Raw genomic sequence first — 14616 nt, 5'->3', positions numbered from 1 at the left:
AAAATTGGTGTAGGTTATCCACGTTGGAATTTATAAATATATAAAGACAAAATACAAAAAGAAGACCCATGGACCTAGTAAATTAAGACTGAAAATGGAATTTATAAATATATAAAAATAAAATAATTATATTTAAAAAAATCAAGAAAATCAAAATTGAATGAAGACCGAAGAAAAGAAAAGGAATTATAATCTTTTGCACAGGAGCATCCCCGTCATCATCATCACCATCAAGCTACATGAGAGCTGGTTCCCGATCATCAAGGAGACAGAAGAATTGGGAACCTTGAAGCGGAACTTACTTTTTTTTTTTTTTTTTTTCTAGAAAATGAAATCTGTTCAGCTTCAGGGCCAGTTGAAGTTTCATTGGATCCATTTGAACTATGGTTCTTTAGTGATTTATGAAATTTGTTAAGAGATTATAAACAAAATATCTCAATTATCAACGCTTATCATTAATATTAACTTTCATAATATAAATAAATATTGCTTTCTTATTTACAGTACTAACAAATATATTCAGTATCAAGCTAATTGGTCTGATATTGCAGAGATCTTATCTCACCCTCTCAAGACTCAACTATCCTTAGAATTAGAAGCTCAAAATTGTATGCTTCCCTACTAAATTTCTAATGACAGGAAATTAATCCCAACTAAATTTCAAAATTGAGCTCTATTCTTGGTGTCCAGGACCAGGAATGGCGATTACCGTCCCTATGGGTCTCTTTCTGTATACTATATATCCAAGAACAAAATCATTGGATTCTTCTTTTTATTGAATTAAAACTTCAAGTGAAGTCGTTATTTCCTTTGCCTCCAACCCTACTCAGGGTGTATAACTAGTGCCGCTATATACGTATTCTATGGTGCATGTCGCAAACATACGCTTCTTTGGCAAGATGATCTGCAGCAACATCAGCCTTGCGGCATAAACGCAAAGCTACATTTGAAGCATTGCCGAAGAACTGGTGGAGCAATCTTTCAAAATTTTGATTTCCTGCATGATAGGAAATAAGAACCATGTAATTCAATTTCAAACTCAAATAAACTACTAGAACACATCAAAATAAAAGATCCAGGCAAGTCAGTTTTGTGGGGAACAACAGTAGAGTTCATTTTGAAACTTAATTACAAGGTGCCTCTTATCTTGCCTACCTGAAGAACAAAAGGCCATCAAGTTCAGTCATATCTCATGCTAGGGTTGCCCTCTTGCCTTTTGCATCTCTCGACTGCAAAACCATTATTTGTTAGTCACAATGTAAATTTTACTTTGAAGATATACTTTTCAAATAATAAATGAGCCTACTGCAAGGACATAAAGAAATGAGAGAGAGACCTGTGCAGCAACAGATCTTTTTGAATCCAAGAACTCGCCATAAATGCCATACAATCTTTTCTTCTCAGCTTCGGAAACAGATGGCCTTGCCTTGGAAGCAGTAGACTTCAAGAGAGCATCATTAATAACTGGCTTTTTCCCTGGATCATTGGTATCTAAACCAGCCAGAATTTCATGCACTGCTGCAAGCTGAGCATCTGAGAGAAGAGCTTGAAGGTCAGCCCCACTAAATCCCTCAGTCATATAAGCTATGGCTCTTAAATCCACATCACCATCCAGTGGTAGCTGAAGCAGTTGACCAAAAAAAAAAGTGGATAACAATTAAACAAATTGCAAAATAGCTAAATACAAGTGCAAATCATATGCTTTGATTAGATAATTTCATTTCTAACCTTTTTTGAAAGGACCGTCAAAATATCCAACCTTTCACCCAGAGATGGAAAATCACAAAATAGAAGGCGATCTAGCCTACCAGGTCTCAACAGTGCAGCATCAAGTAAATCTGGTCTACTGCTTGCCATGAAAATGCAGTCTTTTTTCATTAGACAAGTGGTATATACTCAGTAAAGACAAGAAAATATGATTGAAACAATCTACAAACAGGACCTATGTCCGCATAGGAGCAACACTGTTGACAAAAGATGGAGGCAATTTGCACAAGGTTCACTGACTTGTTCTAGTATGTTATAGCATTCATGCATGGGTCATAGCGACAAATAATAAAATTACAATCGCTACCTTAAATTTCTATAGGAAATTTAACTGACCACCATGAGTGACAGTACTTTGGACAAAGCTATTTTCTGACCTAGAAACTGATATCAGAAATTCAGCACTTATAAATGAATCTAAAAATAAAACAATTACTCTGAAGAGAATCTAACCTTGTCGCAGCAAACACAAAAACACCAGTCAAAACTTCAACACCATCCAATTCAGTCAGAAACTGTGAGAAAGCGATATACTAGGATAAGAGAATCAACTATGAAGAGAGGAAGAAGATAAATTGGGGCAAGAATACAAGAGAGGACCTGATTGACAACACGATCAGTTACTCCAGTATTGTCATGTCCTCTTTTGGGGGCTATAGAATCAAATTCGTCAAAAAAGAGAAGGCATGGTGCTGCAGCAGCAGCTTTGGTGAATATATCCCGGACCTAGACATCAGCATCAATCAATGTGCATCACACCACACAGAAGATTGTTCTAAAATAAAACGTATAAGGAACCACTACACATTTTCTATCGTCCCCCTGAAGCATTAACGTATCTGTTGTGGAGCCGGTTATTTAACTCTAAGAAGAAATATACCTTCTCATTTTTTACATGATTATGTAAGAATTTCACATCATATTGCAGAACAATAAAATCAACTTGAAATCTTAAGACTTTGGACAGAATAGTCAAACACTTTCTGTAGCCAAGTTCACAGAGTACCAATGAAAATAATCATTGATCATCGGCTCATATATCTCCAAAAATATTTTTTTGATAATGCTAGTCTGAATTCCTATTCCACACAATTTTTTCATGTTACTTGATCACTAAGCTGCAGAAACACAACAGAAAAGGCGTATGCAACATAATTTCACAAAACAACTCACGCACAATTCAATGGATTGAGAATCAGGTAGAGGCAAAGACTGATACATTATGTAAATAAATGTAGTATAGAGTCTACTAGAAATCAATGCAAAAGGAATGTGTAAATGAATAATTCACCACTTACAGCTTGCTCTGAAGCACCAATATATTTATTCAACAGCTCAGGTCCTTTGACTGATATAAATCGTAGTGAACAGGCTGCAGCAGCAGAACCAACTATATGTGTCTTTCCACAGCCAGGAGGCCCATACAATAGAACATTGGACCGCAACCTTAAAGGAGATTTTGCAAAGATGTTTGGGAATTTTGAAGGCAATTCAATCATCTGATATTGATAATAGGAATTGAAAATAGAGATAGCACAATTAGATTACAAAAACAGAAAGACAAGTACTGAAACAAATGAATTATATTACATCATGGAAAGTGAGATATGACAGCAGTAAAAAATATCAAACCAATTTTACTAAACATCAACAGGCTAATAAAAAAAAATTATTCTCATGGTCGAACAACTTTGATTGGAATCAATTAAGTGGAGCCAAACCATCTTTGGATTCATTGAAACTGTAGATAATCATACAGTTGAGGAGACAATGTAATATAATGAAACAGAGAAAGAAAAACAAAAAAATGGCAGAGACAAGACAAAAGAAAATAAGAGTAAAAAAAATCTACCTTCAATAAGTAACAAATCAGTGATTAAAGGCAGCATGAGAAGTGAAAAACACTGATATAGATGATTTCCCAAAACAAAAACTGAATTGATAAAATTATACCTCTTTAATTGCATTGCGAATGTCAACAAGACCACCAACATCGTCCCACCCAGTCCGACCACCTTCAGGAGCAGATTTAGTGACGTCGCGCATGGCAACCGGAAGGAAATCATGCATTGCCCGAGAGAAATCATCCCTTATTAAAGTGGGATTTTCACTTTTGTCAAAAGCAAAATGATAAGGCATAAAACGACCTATGGCAGCATGAACAGTTCTATCGACCAAGATTTCCTGAAACGGCAAGATTGTTAAGATAGTCCAACCAAAACAAAATCTAACACATACACCAGAAAAAACTTCAACAGTTCTCAATGATCAGATTACCTACAAAAACATTCTCAATTTGAAACTACCACAAGCCGCAAAATTCATGCTTAAGGCACTGAAAGCATTGTCTTTTGTGCCCATCAAAAGTGAAAACTTAAAGGGGAAAGACACAATGTATTAAAGCAGAGACGATCAGATCTCTGTATTCATTTGTACTTGTATGCAGGTAGCACTCTCCCAAACTATTTCAAACATTCTAACTTTAAATAACAATATATATGTTGGAGACCTGGACAGTCAGGATTACAATCGCACTTTCCAACGGAGTTTATTAGTTTTCAAGAGAAGAGAGAAGGTTGTCAACATTATCCACTGTCATCACCTCCATAAGCAGTCTTTTATCTAGAGCACATAATTTAAAGTTCTGAAGGCTGGAAGAATAAGGATGCAATAGTGGACTAATAACAGCCCATAAAGCATATAAAGATGAATTCCATGAATGTAATAATATTTGCGCAACTTCTACCCTCCAAGATTTAATGTAGAAACATGAAGAATACCAGATCATATGAATCATAGCCATCACATTTTGAGGCTACATCTTGTAATATATCATCAGAACATTGTAAGCAACGCCTCTGAATTTCATGCTTCAAAATGGCTTCACGTTGTGAGGCAGCAGGAGCAGGCAATTGCACGTGAAAGTCGAACCTTCCTGATAATGAAAAAAGTCAAAAATATAGCATTCAAATGTTTTAATTAAAGAAGCAAACAAATCTCTATGATTCAGTATAATGCATTTCTCATTCTATATTCAGAAAGAACAAACCTGAAGAGCTCAATGATTGCGGTATACTCTCTAAAGACTTTATTGAAGCTATGAATGCAAGGGGACCAATTCCACACGAGCTCTTCCTTTTTTCCTGTTCAGAGTCCCAGTAGATTTGTTAGCTGACAAAAGGACATAAACCCATCTAATGATGGTATGAAATTGAAAGGTTAGCTTATTGCATTTTATCATTTATAGCTGGTACAATAGATTAAAAGTATTTTCCCCCTACAAAAATTAACAGCAATTCAGGCATTATGACAAGAAGACGGCATAGGCTAAATTTTATGCTAATATGAAGTAGCCAAGGTCTGATTGAGCAACACGTATTTTAATAAAGAAGGGATTTAAAGGAAATTTAAGATATAAATGCCCAATGGACTGCCAGCATACTGGGATGAGAGATTGAGCATTTACTGATTCTGCTCAAGTTTTTCCTTGGTTTTAGCTCAGGCAGTACAGAGATTTCAGGGTCATAATTCCATAAGATTAGGGACTTTTTAGTTGAATAAATATATAATACTCATTATTAAATCTACTAGCTCTGTTGCTAATTAGCATAGCATTCCAGGAGACAAATAAATGACAGAATTTCTATAAACTCTTTACAAGTTTGAAAGAACTATTTCTACAAATACAATTTGGTCCCAACAAGAATAACTTGAACCTGAAATAAGGTTCATTTATTCATTGCAGTGCCAAAAAAATTATATTTTACTATTCTGGCATACTTAATCAATTGTAGTACCATGTCACAACAATCATTAATGTATTCTAGAAAATTAATAGATAAACATATCATTCTAGCATTAGCATCATTGCTTACATCCTAGGAACCTTCACAAAAATCTTACCCAATATTCATCCATAATGTCGTTGAGAAATTCTGTCAGAGCAAGAACAGAGGTTGAAGTTTGAGATCCTTCTGAGTCTGAAGAGGATGAAACAATGCTATCAAGATCGTCAAGAATTACAAGAGATGGAGCATGATCTAAAGCCTCAGACATATAGCTTGAAAGTGCTTGGCGAATGGTCAAGGCCTTTTCCATGGCAAGTTGTGAACAAGATACAAAAACTCTGCAAAGGCAAAAATAGGGCATTACAGTACATGCATATTTTACCATCATGATGCACTAAGTTGAAAATTTAAATGAAAATTCATTTCAGGTTACTTTTCAATAATTCAATGACCAAATGAAAAACAAAAGAAATTCATCAAGATAACAACATACACGTGTGCTAAGAGGTCTTTATCTTCTTCGAGACACTTTGCAACAGTTCTTGCTAATAATGTCTTTCCAGAACCCTAATAGGAGAAATGGGAAGAAGGGGAAAAAACAATATCAAGTATTTGAAAAACAAACAAACAAACAAACAAAACACTGTGTTGATAGATAAAAACCACAAAATATGTCATTTAACTTCAAAAATTGCATCACCCAATGGGAAAACCAAATTTCAAAAGATGATGCACTCACAGGAGGTCCATATATCAGAACATGTCCAGGGAGAGGAAGATCGTGTGAACTGAACCATGCCCCAGAAGCAGGAGTTAACAACACCAACATTCCTACATTTGAAAACAGCATGTATTAGGGAACAGCAAGGAATCATTTAAAGTGAGAGGGGAAATATACTTAAAAACTAGTAGGATGTCAATTTCAGAGGATATGAAAAAGACTGGTTTTTTATTTGCAAGTTAAGAAAATCAAAAGTTTCCTTTTTCTTTGTAACTCCTAACTGTCCACCCTGAGATATTGCCATATTTTAACTGAAAATGACAACAAGACAAAATACATGCCTCTAACTCAACCATTTCAGTCTTCTCGGTCTTGTATGTGTGCATTATGGTAGTTAAACTCCAATCCTCCTTTACTACTCAACCAATACTTTCAATAGTAAACCAATACTTTTGTAAGACAACCAGTAGATTACTGATTGCTTATTCAAAAATCAAAAGTAAAATTGTTCTATTTTTTCTTATCCGTAGCCCAGTTTAAATATCAGAATCATTCATCAAATTATTCTTCTCCCAGAACAGCCAGAGCATCCACCTTGAGATAAAGACAGCAATGAATGAAAACAAAACATAGCAGTTTTCTAAAATCTCAAACACAACTCATTCATGTCCTTATTGTTCAGTGTCTGTTTATTTGTGTATTCCCTTGTGTTTCCATCCACAGCTACACTAAAAACAACATAGGCTACCAGAGTGTACTTCCCATAGACCATCAAAATTATATGTAAATAAGAGTTCGTTAGGTGTCAGAAGTGGAAACAGATTCACGAGGAACTACAAATACCTACTATTTAAAACGTCAGAAGCAATTGTCCCCATCCAGCTCAAGGATGATACATCAGCAGGGACATCTTTTTCAGACATTCTCTCTCTTACTGAATAAAAAGACACAGGATCGCCCTCCTTCAGCTTTACAATTGTCTCTAGACCTCCAAGATTATTGTTGTCTTTGTTTCTTTCATCAAATACAAGCTCATATGCATTTCCAGCAAGTTGAGATTCCTTGGAAAATGTCAATACATATAATATTTCAACTGGTAGTTCAGCATTCTTATTTTTGTTTTCGAGGCAGCCACTTGATGATTCATGTACCTTCTCCTCAATCCCAGATTTCTGTCCTTTCACTTCAAAGTGAAGTATAGTTTCATTTCCCAAAACCAAGGAATTAATTTCTTCTCCTGCATTGGAAGCAATAGCATCAAGTTGTGCAAGGATCCATGCTTTAACAAGACTTTCTACTCCCTTTCCCTCCTCAGACTTCTGACTAGCCCCTTCATCCTCTTTGCAAGAAGATTCATATGAAAAAGCATCAACAACTTTGTCATGGGTTGACCAATCAGTAACATCTATGTAGGTGCTTGACCCGGTCATTAGAAGCATGTTTTTCTTCTTACGAATTTTATGCCTATCGAGAACTTCTATACCATTTCTTTCAACAGCTTTTTCTTTCCCAAATATCTTAAAGTGGCAAGGAGAAAGTGACAGAAGGGGAATGTCAGTCTTCAAAATACCAATGCATCCCTTTAAATAAACCCCTGCAGGCATGAGAGCAATCTCATTAGAACAACCAGCTTCTTCAATGAAAGGTTATAAATGATGTCATTGTGAAACATATGACTATTAACGGTAGGATAACTTGTGTTTCTCTGTCCTTATTCAGCAGATGCCATAGCCAATTTAAAGAGGGAGTCATGGAAAATCCACAAGAATTCACCCAACTCTTGTGATTGATTGTGGAAGAAACAGTGTCATAAGGCACATGAATGTATAATTAGAAAATTAAATTTGCGTCCAAAGGAGCAAGAACAATCCAAACTCTAGATGGCGTTCCAAGAGAATATTTCATTTTTAAAATAAGATCCAGATGTAAATTCCAGTGAACATCTTTTGAGTCTATATTTCTAAATGCATTATAGCTAAATTGTACTCTACTCAACACTGGGTAGAACTTACGCACATGAATGCAGACGAGCTCTCAAATAAAGACGAAGAGACTGGGCAACCATTACATGCCCTTTAGCCACTGAATCAGAAATCAACAGCCGAACAATTGTTTCACGATTATCCTTCTTGTCATTTGAAATTCCATTGTTGGATTCTTTTGGAGTTGAACTGCTTCTTGTTCTCAAACCATCATTTTCCGAATTTTTCATGCTCTCTTTTGGTGATAATCTTGGCACAACAGCTACTAACTGAAGAGAGCTTAAGGATAACATTTTTGCTGTTTCTGGGTGAATCATAGCAACAGAAGTGAGAACAACTCCAAGCTCAACACCTTTGACATAACCACTTTTGTGAACTAGTCTCCTGTCTGGATCTTGAATGCGCAGTAGTGCCTTTGAAATATGGCGCTTTCCATTAGAAGCAAGAGTGGATGAATCTCCATGTGAGTTGACAGTCTTGCGTCTCTTTGGAGCAACTGCAACTTCAGTCCCTGGAACCAGTTGCACTGGTAATAACCCACAAGTCAAAACATAATTCTGGTAGACTAAGATATCATCATAGAGCACAAGTTATAAATCCCAGCTCATCGAGTTCTAAATTCTAACACTGAAAATTAATTGAATAACTGAATCAGGACGGAGAATACAGCTTCTTACCCACCGATTTCTTGGGGAAGGTTGAAACAACAAGAAATGTAATGGTAGCGCGGCCGTGCAACCACAGAGGAAATCTCATTGCTTCATGGACAATCCTCACCTGCATTTATCAAAGTTACGATACACTGATACACTGATGCACATATACAGATAGATTATATACAACCACAAAGACCTTGAATTGACAACACTTGGAGTACCTGATTCAATATAGCAGCCTCTGCAAGCTCAGAATTAAGTTCCAAAACCTCCCAATCATCCTCAGTAGAAGGCTCAATTGTGACCAGAGTAGCCTTCGTCACATTCGAAAGAGCACGAACTTGAACCCTAGCATGATCTGGCAACGAAATGCAATCCCCAAATTGCTGAGCAACCTGCAATGCCTCCACACAATCAATCACTGAAAAATTTCATAGCTTTCCTCAGCTGAAGCAGAAAAATTGAAAATTGAGCTTACCTCGACAGCTTGAGAAGTGGAAGTGGCGCCGGACCAAGCGACATTCCAGCGGCTGTCGTTTGAGGAGGAGCGAAGCTCCAGAGCGAGAACATGAGGGAGGGAGGACGACGAGGACTGGAGGGTTTGGATTAGGGCCAGAGGAAGAGAGACGTAACAGTTCTCTATGCCCCCAACTAACCTAACCTCAAACTCCATTGCCGAAGAGACTCAGAGTCAGAGAGAGATAAGAGGCTAGTTTTAGAAAGAAGATAAAGAAGCAAGCTTGACTGGGTGAGCGCAGCGCCGCAAAACGTCGTCTCTCCCGAGCCGTTCTCGAATTTAGTAACGCTTACGTCATCCTCCCTTCAAATTATCCCAATTTGCGTTTTTATTTTTATTTTTGGGTGCAATTTGCAACGTTATTGTATAAAATAAGATAACAAAATAAAATAGTATATTTAAATATTATAGCCGCGCGGCTATACGTGTTTAATATATTCGAATATTTAAATAGTTCCGCCGTTCGGCTATACAAATTTTTTATAAATAGTACAGCCGCACGGCTATACGTTCTCAGTGTATTCGAATATTTAATTAGTACAGCCGATCGGCTATACTGTTTTTTATTGTTTTTTAAATTATTAGAGCCGCGCGGCTATACTCTTTTCTTCTAGAGAATTTCCTCTCTCTTCCTCTCTCGATTTCCTCTCCTTCTTCTATCTTCATTGTAGCTAAAACAAGCTGCCAGATTGAGTAGTAACATGTTATAATATGATAAAACACATATCATTAAGACTTAGACAATCTCTGGAATTTCATCAAAGTTACTGTGAGCCTCTTTAAATATTCGAATTATGTCTTGTTGCTTCAATCGCAGTTCTTTCCCCTATACTGGGTCTTTAAAATAAAACGAGTTTTTAATTTAAAAATAGTACCGCTGCACAGCTATACTATTTTTGATACATGACGAAATGGTGCTAGTGCCAACGGGGCATTATAAATAGTATAGCCGCGCGGCTATAATCATTATATAATAAAATAGTGTAGCCGCGCGGCTATACGGGTTTGACAGGTGGCGAGACGGCGCTAGCGCCTGGGCGGGTACTTTTTATTTTATTTTATAAATAGTATAGCCGACCGGCTATACGCGGCGTTTTGGTTTTATGAAAGAGTATAGCTGACCGGCTAAACTATGGGTTTTTATTATTGAAAAATGTGTATAGCCGCTCGGCTATACTCGGTTTTTTTTGGTTAAAAAGAATACAGCCAGTTTCTGCTTGAGCGTATCATCTTTTGATACAATACAATACATATATTCAAAATATATTATAAATAAGCAATAAATAACTGCATAAGAGAAACAAGCAAACCTTCACGAACGGTTTCCAGGGGACAATACACCACTTATATTTTCTGCTTTCTGTCTAGAAACAACAGCATTGATGTAATCTCCGGTATTATAAGCTTCCTGCATGTACGGATCATTGCATATAAAAATTAGTCTCACCTAAAATTTATAGGAGGCAAGAGATGGATTCTATTGAAACATGAACAATTGGAGAAGAGAAATACTGTAGCTACTCTTTCATTTGGGATTTCCGTGGGATATTGATTAAAAATGCATTTCTTGAAATGCATAATGTTTAATGTCAGTAAATGACACAGAAAAATATTTCAAACAAATTAAGCACAACTTTGTATTAACTGTTTCTAAAAGAAAATATGATGTGTGAGAAACAGGCAAATTATCTACTCACAGGGGTGAACCACAACTCCCGGATTCCACACAGAATGAATAATTTTGGATACAGTATCAACAACGTCAGGAGAAGTGCTTCTGGGGAAGGTAAATAGAAGCAAACCACTCTTTGCCAGCTTAACGAGCTAAAGAAGAGGACTTGTGTCTCCTTCCCCATCCACCTTCGCAGGAGACAAAGGAGGACCCTTTGGAAGATCATCTGTCATTGCCATTATGATTACTAACAAGTGATGTCAAAAAACAGAAGCTCAGCATCTAATTGCATATGAAGTAAAAGTAAAAGTGATACCCATTAGGGTCCCCAGAGTTAGCGTAGCCTCCTCGCCATCTGTATTCTCTTTGGAAAGCTCCCTTCTTTTAGAAAGTACGGCTTCTTCTTCTGAACTGCAACTATTGGCACTGAACATACTGAAAACATAGACATAGAAACAAATTGTTATAAAAGACTACTGATTTCAGCTAAAAGCTAGCTAGTATAAAGTTATAAACTCTTTCTTTTATATACATATAGCAAAAGCATTAATAATGAAACATAGATTTCTCAAAGACCCAGATAGAAGAACAGTAGGATAAGATGTTAACAACAGGAGTCACTTTTAATTTAAGGAAATGGGTTCCAAAACAGAAGAGAAAGCAACTAGAGATTGAGAACCAAAATAGGAAGCACAGGACATCACCCGCCTCAAGGCGTTTTCTTCTCATCATCTTCCTAAAATTCTCTCTCCTTTGCTCATCACCTCACTGAGCTTCCTCTGTTCCTTTTGCAAGAATCAATGGCGGTGGCAGGTGATAAGGGCATTTGGACCTCCAAGAAGTCTCAGGTGATAACTACCAGGGTTGGTTCATAAAGAAAAAGTACCATTACATAAGAAAAAACATTCAATCCCAGTAACTCATTTATATCAATAAAGAAAAAACATATTTTCTTATGCGGAAAGTACAATGTTTGAAAAATCACTAGGTCTTAAGACTCTTAGACGGGCGGCAGGCACGGGCCTAGCCCCTAGAGGAGTAATCGGGACCTAGGCAGGCGCCTAAGCTCATAGCTATATAGCAAAATTGAATGAATATATGTACAGTTTTGTATCTATACATATGAGATGCTTACAAGATAAAGGCAGCATACAGTCAGAAACAGCAGATATACAGGGGTGAAGCAATATGAAGGACAAACTAGTCCTACACTAAAATGTTGTTAGTGCCGGACATCCATTGAAAACCACAAGAGCAATTTCTGGTGCAACTGTGGAATTTCCAAATCCAATGCTCTTGACTTTAGATATAGATTGCCTCAAGAAGCCATATGCTTCCTCAGTTTTAATGGCATTATTAGCTTGTTTTGCGTCAAAGTAGTCTCGAGGATCCTTGATACATAATAATTGAGCAACAGGACGATGATGGTGAAGAGGTTCTTGAAGATCCTCCATCTCAGTCATCCGAGCAATCCGATCAAGTCTCTCCCGCACGCCACTCTCATCAGCCTCCTCCTCTTTTGACCGCACTATATTGAATGCCTCTGCCACACTTGTTGGATCTTCTAAATCTACTTCGACGACACTTCTTCCTTGAAGAACAACCGCGCCTTGCCGGCTAAGCTCTTGTGCTAAAGTCCTCCACCTGTTGAACACCTCATCCCGAAAGAATATCCCGTGATCAAGAAGATGCGTATAATCGTCTCCTTGTTCAGCTTCCATGTCCAAAGTTGGATCAACCCGTCGAAGCTTTCTACGAGCTTCCCTCGCCAATACCAAATCCTGCTTCAAAAACATTGCCAGCAACTCATCCTCGGCTGCTTCTGCTTCAGCTGCAGCAGCATACCCTGCGCTTTGGAGGTATTCAGCTCTAAAGCACTTTGTCCAGAAGTCTTTTTCTGTCGTCTTGCTGGGGACCAGAGCAAGAAACGCCTGGTGAACAGATGGTTTCAGGGCAAAAATCTGATACTTTATCTCTGGAGTCAAACTAAAAGTAACCTTGTTCGTCCTGCCATCCATCATGGGTTTGGTGTCCATTATCATTGAGCTTTTAAAACCAACCCGTTGCTTCGGCTTTGGGTTTCTATCTCCATAATCGCAAAACTTCTTCCTAGCTGCCCAGAACTCAGCTTCTGTCAAGACACCACTAATTACATACTGCACATGAAGCTTCTGCAATTCACTGTCTTCTTGTAATAGCTTCATAAGGTGCATTATTTCTGTTGTACTGATTTGTTCATCAGAAGAAGTAGGTTTTGCAGCTTGTCGACACTTAGCAAGGGCATTGGCTACAAACTCTCGGCATTCATGAAGATCGCAAAAACTCGCAAACTCAACTATGTAAGTTTTGTCCTTTTCACTGAGATGAAGCCAAGGCGGTATATCTCCTCCCTCCTTAGTGTTTTTGATACCTATAATTTGTTTAAACTCCACATCGAGCGCTGGTTTCCCGGCGGACGTGTGACCATTTGGCCTGAACACAAACTTGTTGTCCGTCATAATTAAAACACCAGGAGTCCCAGGCTCTCTCACTTTAGCCTTGTAATTAACACGCATCACCACCTGCCTACACGACATTTTTTTCCCAAATTTCTCAAAAAAGCAAAAGAAATGCACATCAATCAAAGTTGAAAAAAAAAATCTCAGAGATGGCGTTTAGGGTATTTGAGGCAATGAGGTGGGGGTTTTGTGTAGGTGAGAGGTGCTTTTTGTAGACCGAGGGATTATTTTCCTATTCCTAGTAGGATTGGGATTGGGATTCGCATTAATTATTACTTTCTTATTTCTCACGAAATCAGATCCTGATAAAGACCTATATTTTTTTTTTGGACGAAAAGATAAAGACCTATATATTCCCGGCGTATTTCCCTTTTTTTTTTTTTTTTTGGTGTGTGTGTGTGTGGGTATCAGAAGTGTATTTGCTAGTTTTAGGGTTATGGCTTCTTTTGAGGAAGGAAAACGATCAAAGATTGAGAAATATTATGAGTGTTGCTAAACGAATCCTAATATTACTAATAACCAAAAAGGATCAATATATTGTATTGTGAAACACCATCGACGATTCCTCCACCGAACATCGCAACGCCTCCTTCATAACATCATTTCCTCCACCATCACACTAACACCATCGTCATACCATCCACTTCTCCATCATTACAGTAACACCACCGACGTACCATTATACTGGCACCGTGGTCGTCTAGTATTGGTAAATCTCATTTTAATTTTGTTATCAAATGGGTTATACTGTCTTGATTTGTTCTTCAAGGGCTAAAATATTTTGTAACCTTCCTCTAGAAATTGGATTTAATTTGTTCTTCAAAGGGAGAAGTTTATGGGTCGTTTAATATTGATTATCTGAAGAGATCCATGACCATGTGGGTATGCTGTAGTCTTGCTGCAAACATCGGAAATGCCTTCATAGCTTTTCTGATTTAGAATCAAATAATATGTTAAGGGCCCATGAAAATCCCTTCATATGACTTGTGAAACCAAATAATAAGTTGAATATTTG

General features: G+C 37.3%; 1 protein-coding gene and 1 pseudogene across 2 annotated transcripts; both read right to left on the bottom strand.

Annotated features, from left to right (window-relative positions):
• Nucleotides 1-431: 431 nt before the first annotated feature.
• On the bottom strand, nt 432-9724 carry PEX1 (peroxisome 1). Of its 2 annotated transcripts, none has more exons than XM_008227605.2 (18): nt 9393-9724; nt 9136-9309; nt 8936-9035; nt 8293-8784; nt 7124-7870; nt 6295-6386; nt 6049-6122; nt 5671-5893; nt 4817-4910; nt 4548-4702; nt 3721-3951; nt 3066-3266; nt 2368-2493; nt 2221-2282; nt 1729-1846; nt 1337-1621; nt 1156-1229; nt 432-997 (listed from the first exon to the last, which is right to left on the bottom strand). In XM_008227605.2, exons 1-17 carry the CDS (start codon nt 9585-9587, stop codon nt 1191-1193), a joined length of 3408 nt encoding a protein of 1135 aa, XP_008225827.2. In that variant the 5' UTR covers nt 9588-9724; the 3' UTR covers nt 432-997; nt 1156-1190. The 2 variants fall into 2 exon arrangements, with proteins under 2 accessions (XP_008225827.2, XP_088903818.1); XM_089047692.1 differs by having other exon boundaries at nt 8940-9035; nt 9393-9650.
• Nucleotides 9725-12314: 2590 nt separating this feature from the next.
• Nucleotides 12315-13679, bottom strand: LOC103325471 (general transcription and DNA repair factor IIH subunit TFB1-1 pseudogene; annotated as a pseudogene).
• Nucleotides 13680-14616: the final 937 nt, after the last annotated feature.

This window comes from Prunus mume, linkage group LG3 (assembly GCF_029339155.1).
Source record: "Prunus mume cultivar Tortuosa linkage group LG3, ASM2933915v1, whole genome shotgun sequence".
Classification (NCBI taxonomy): Eukaryota; Viridiplantae; Streptophyta; class Magnoliopsida; order Rosales; family Rosaceae; genus Prunus; species Prunus mume.
The sequence above is the reverse complement of the archived record's forward strand: the minus strand, read 5'-3'. Positions and strand labels throughout refer to the sequence as shown.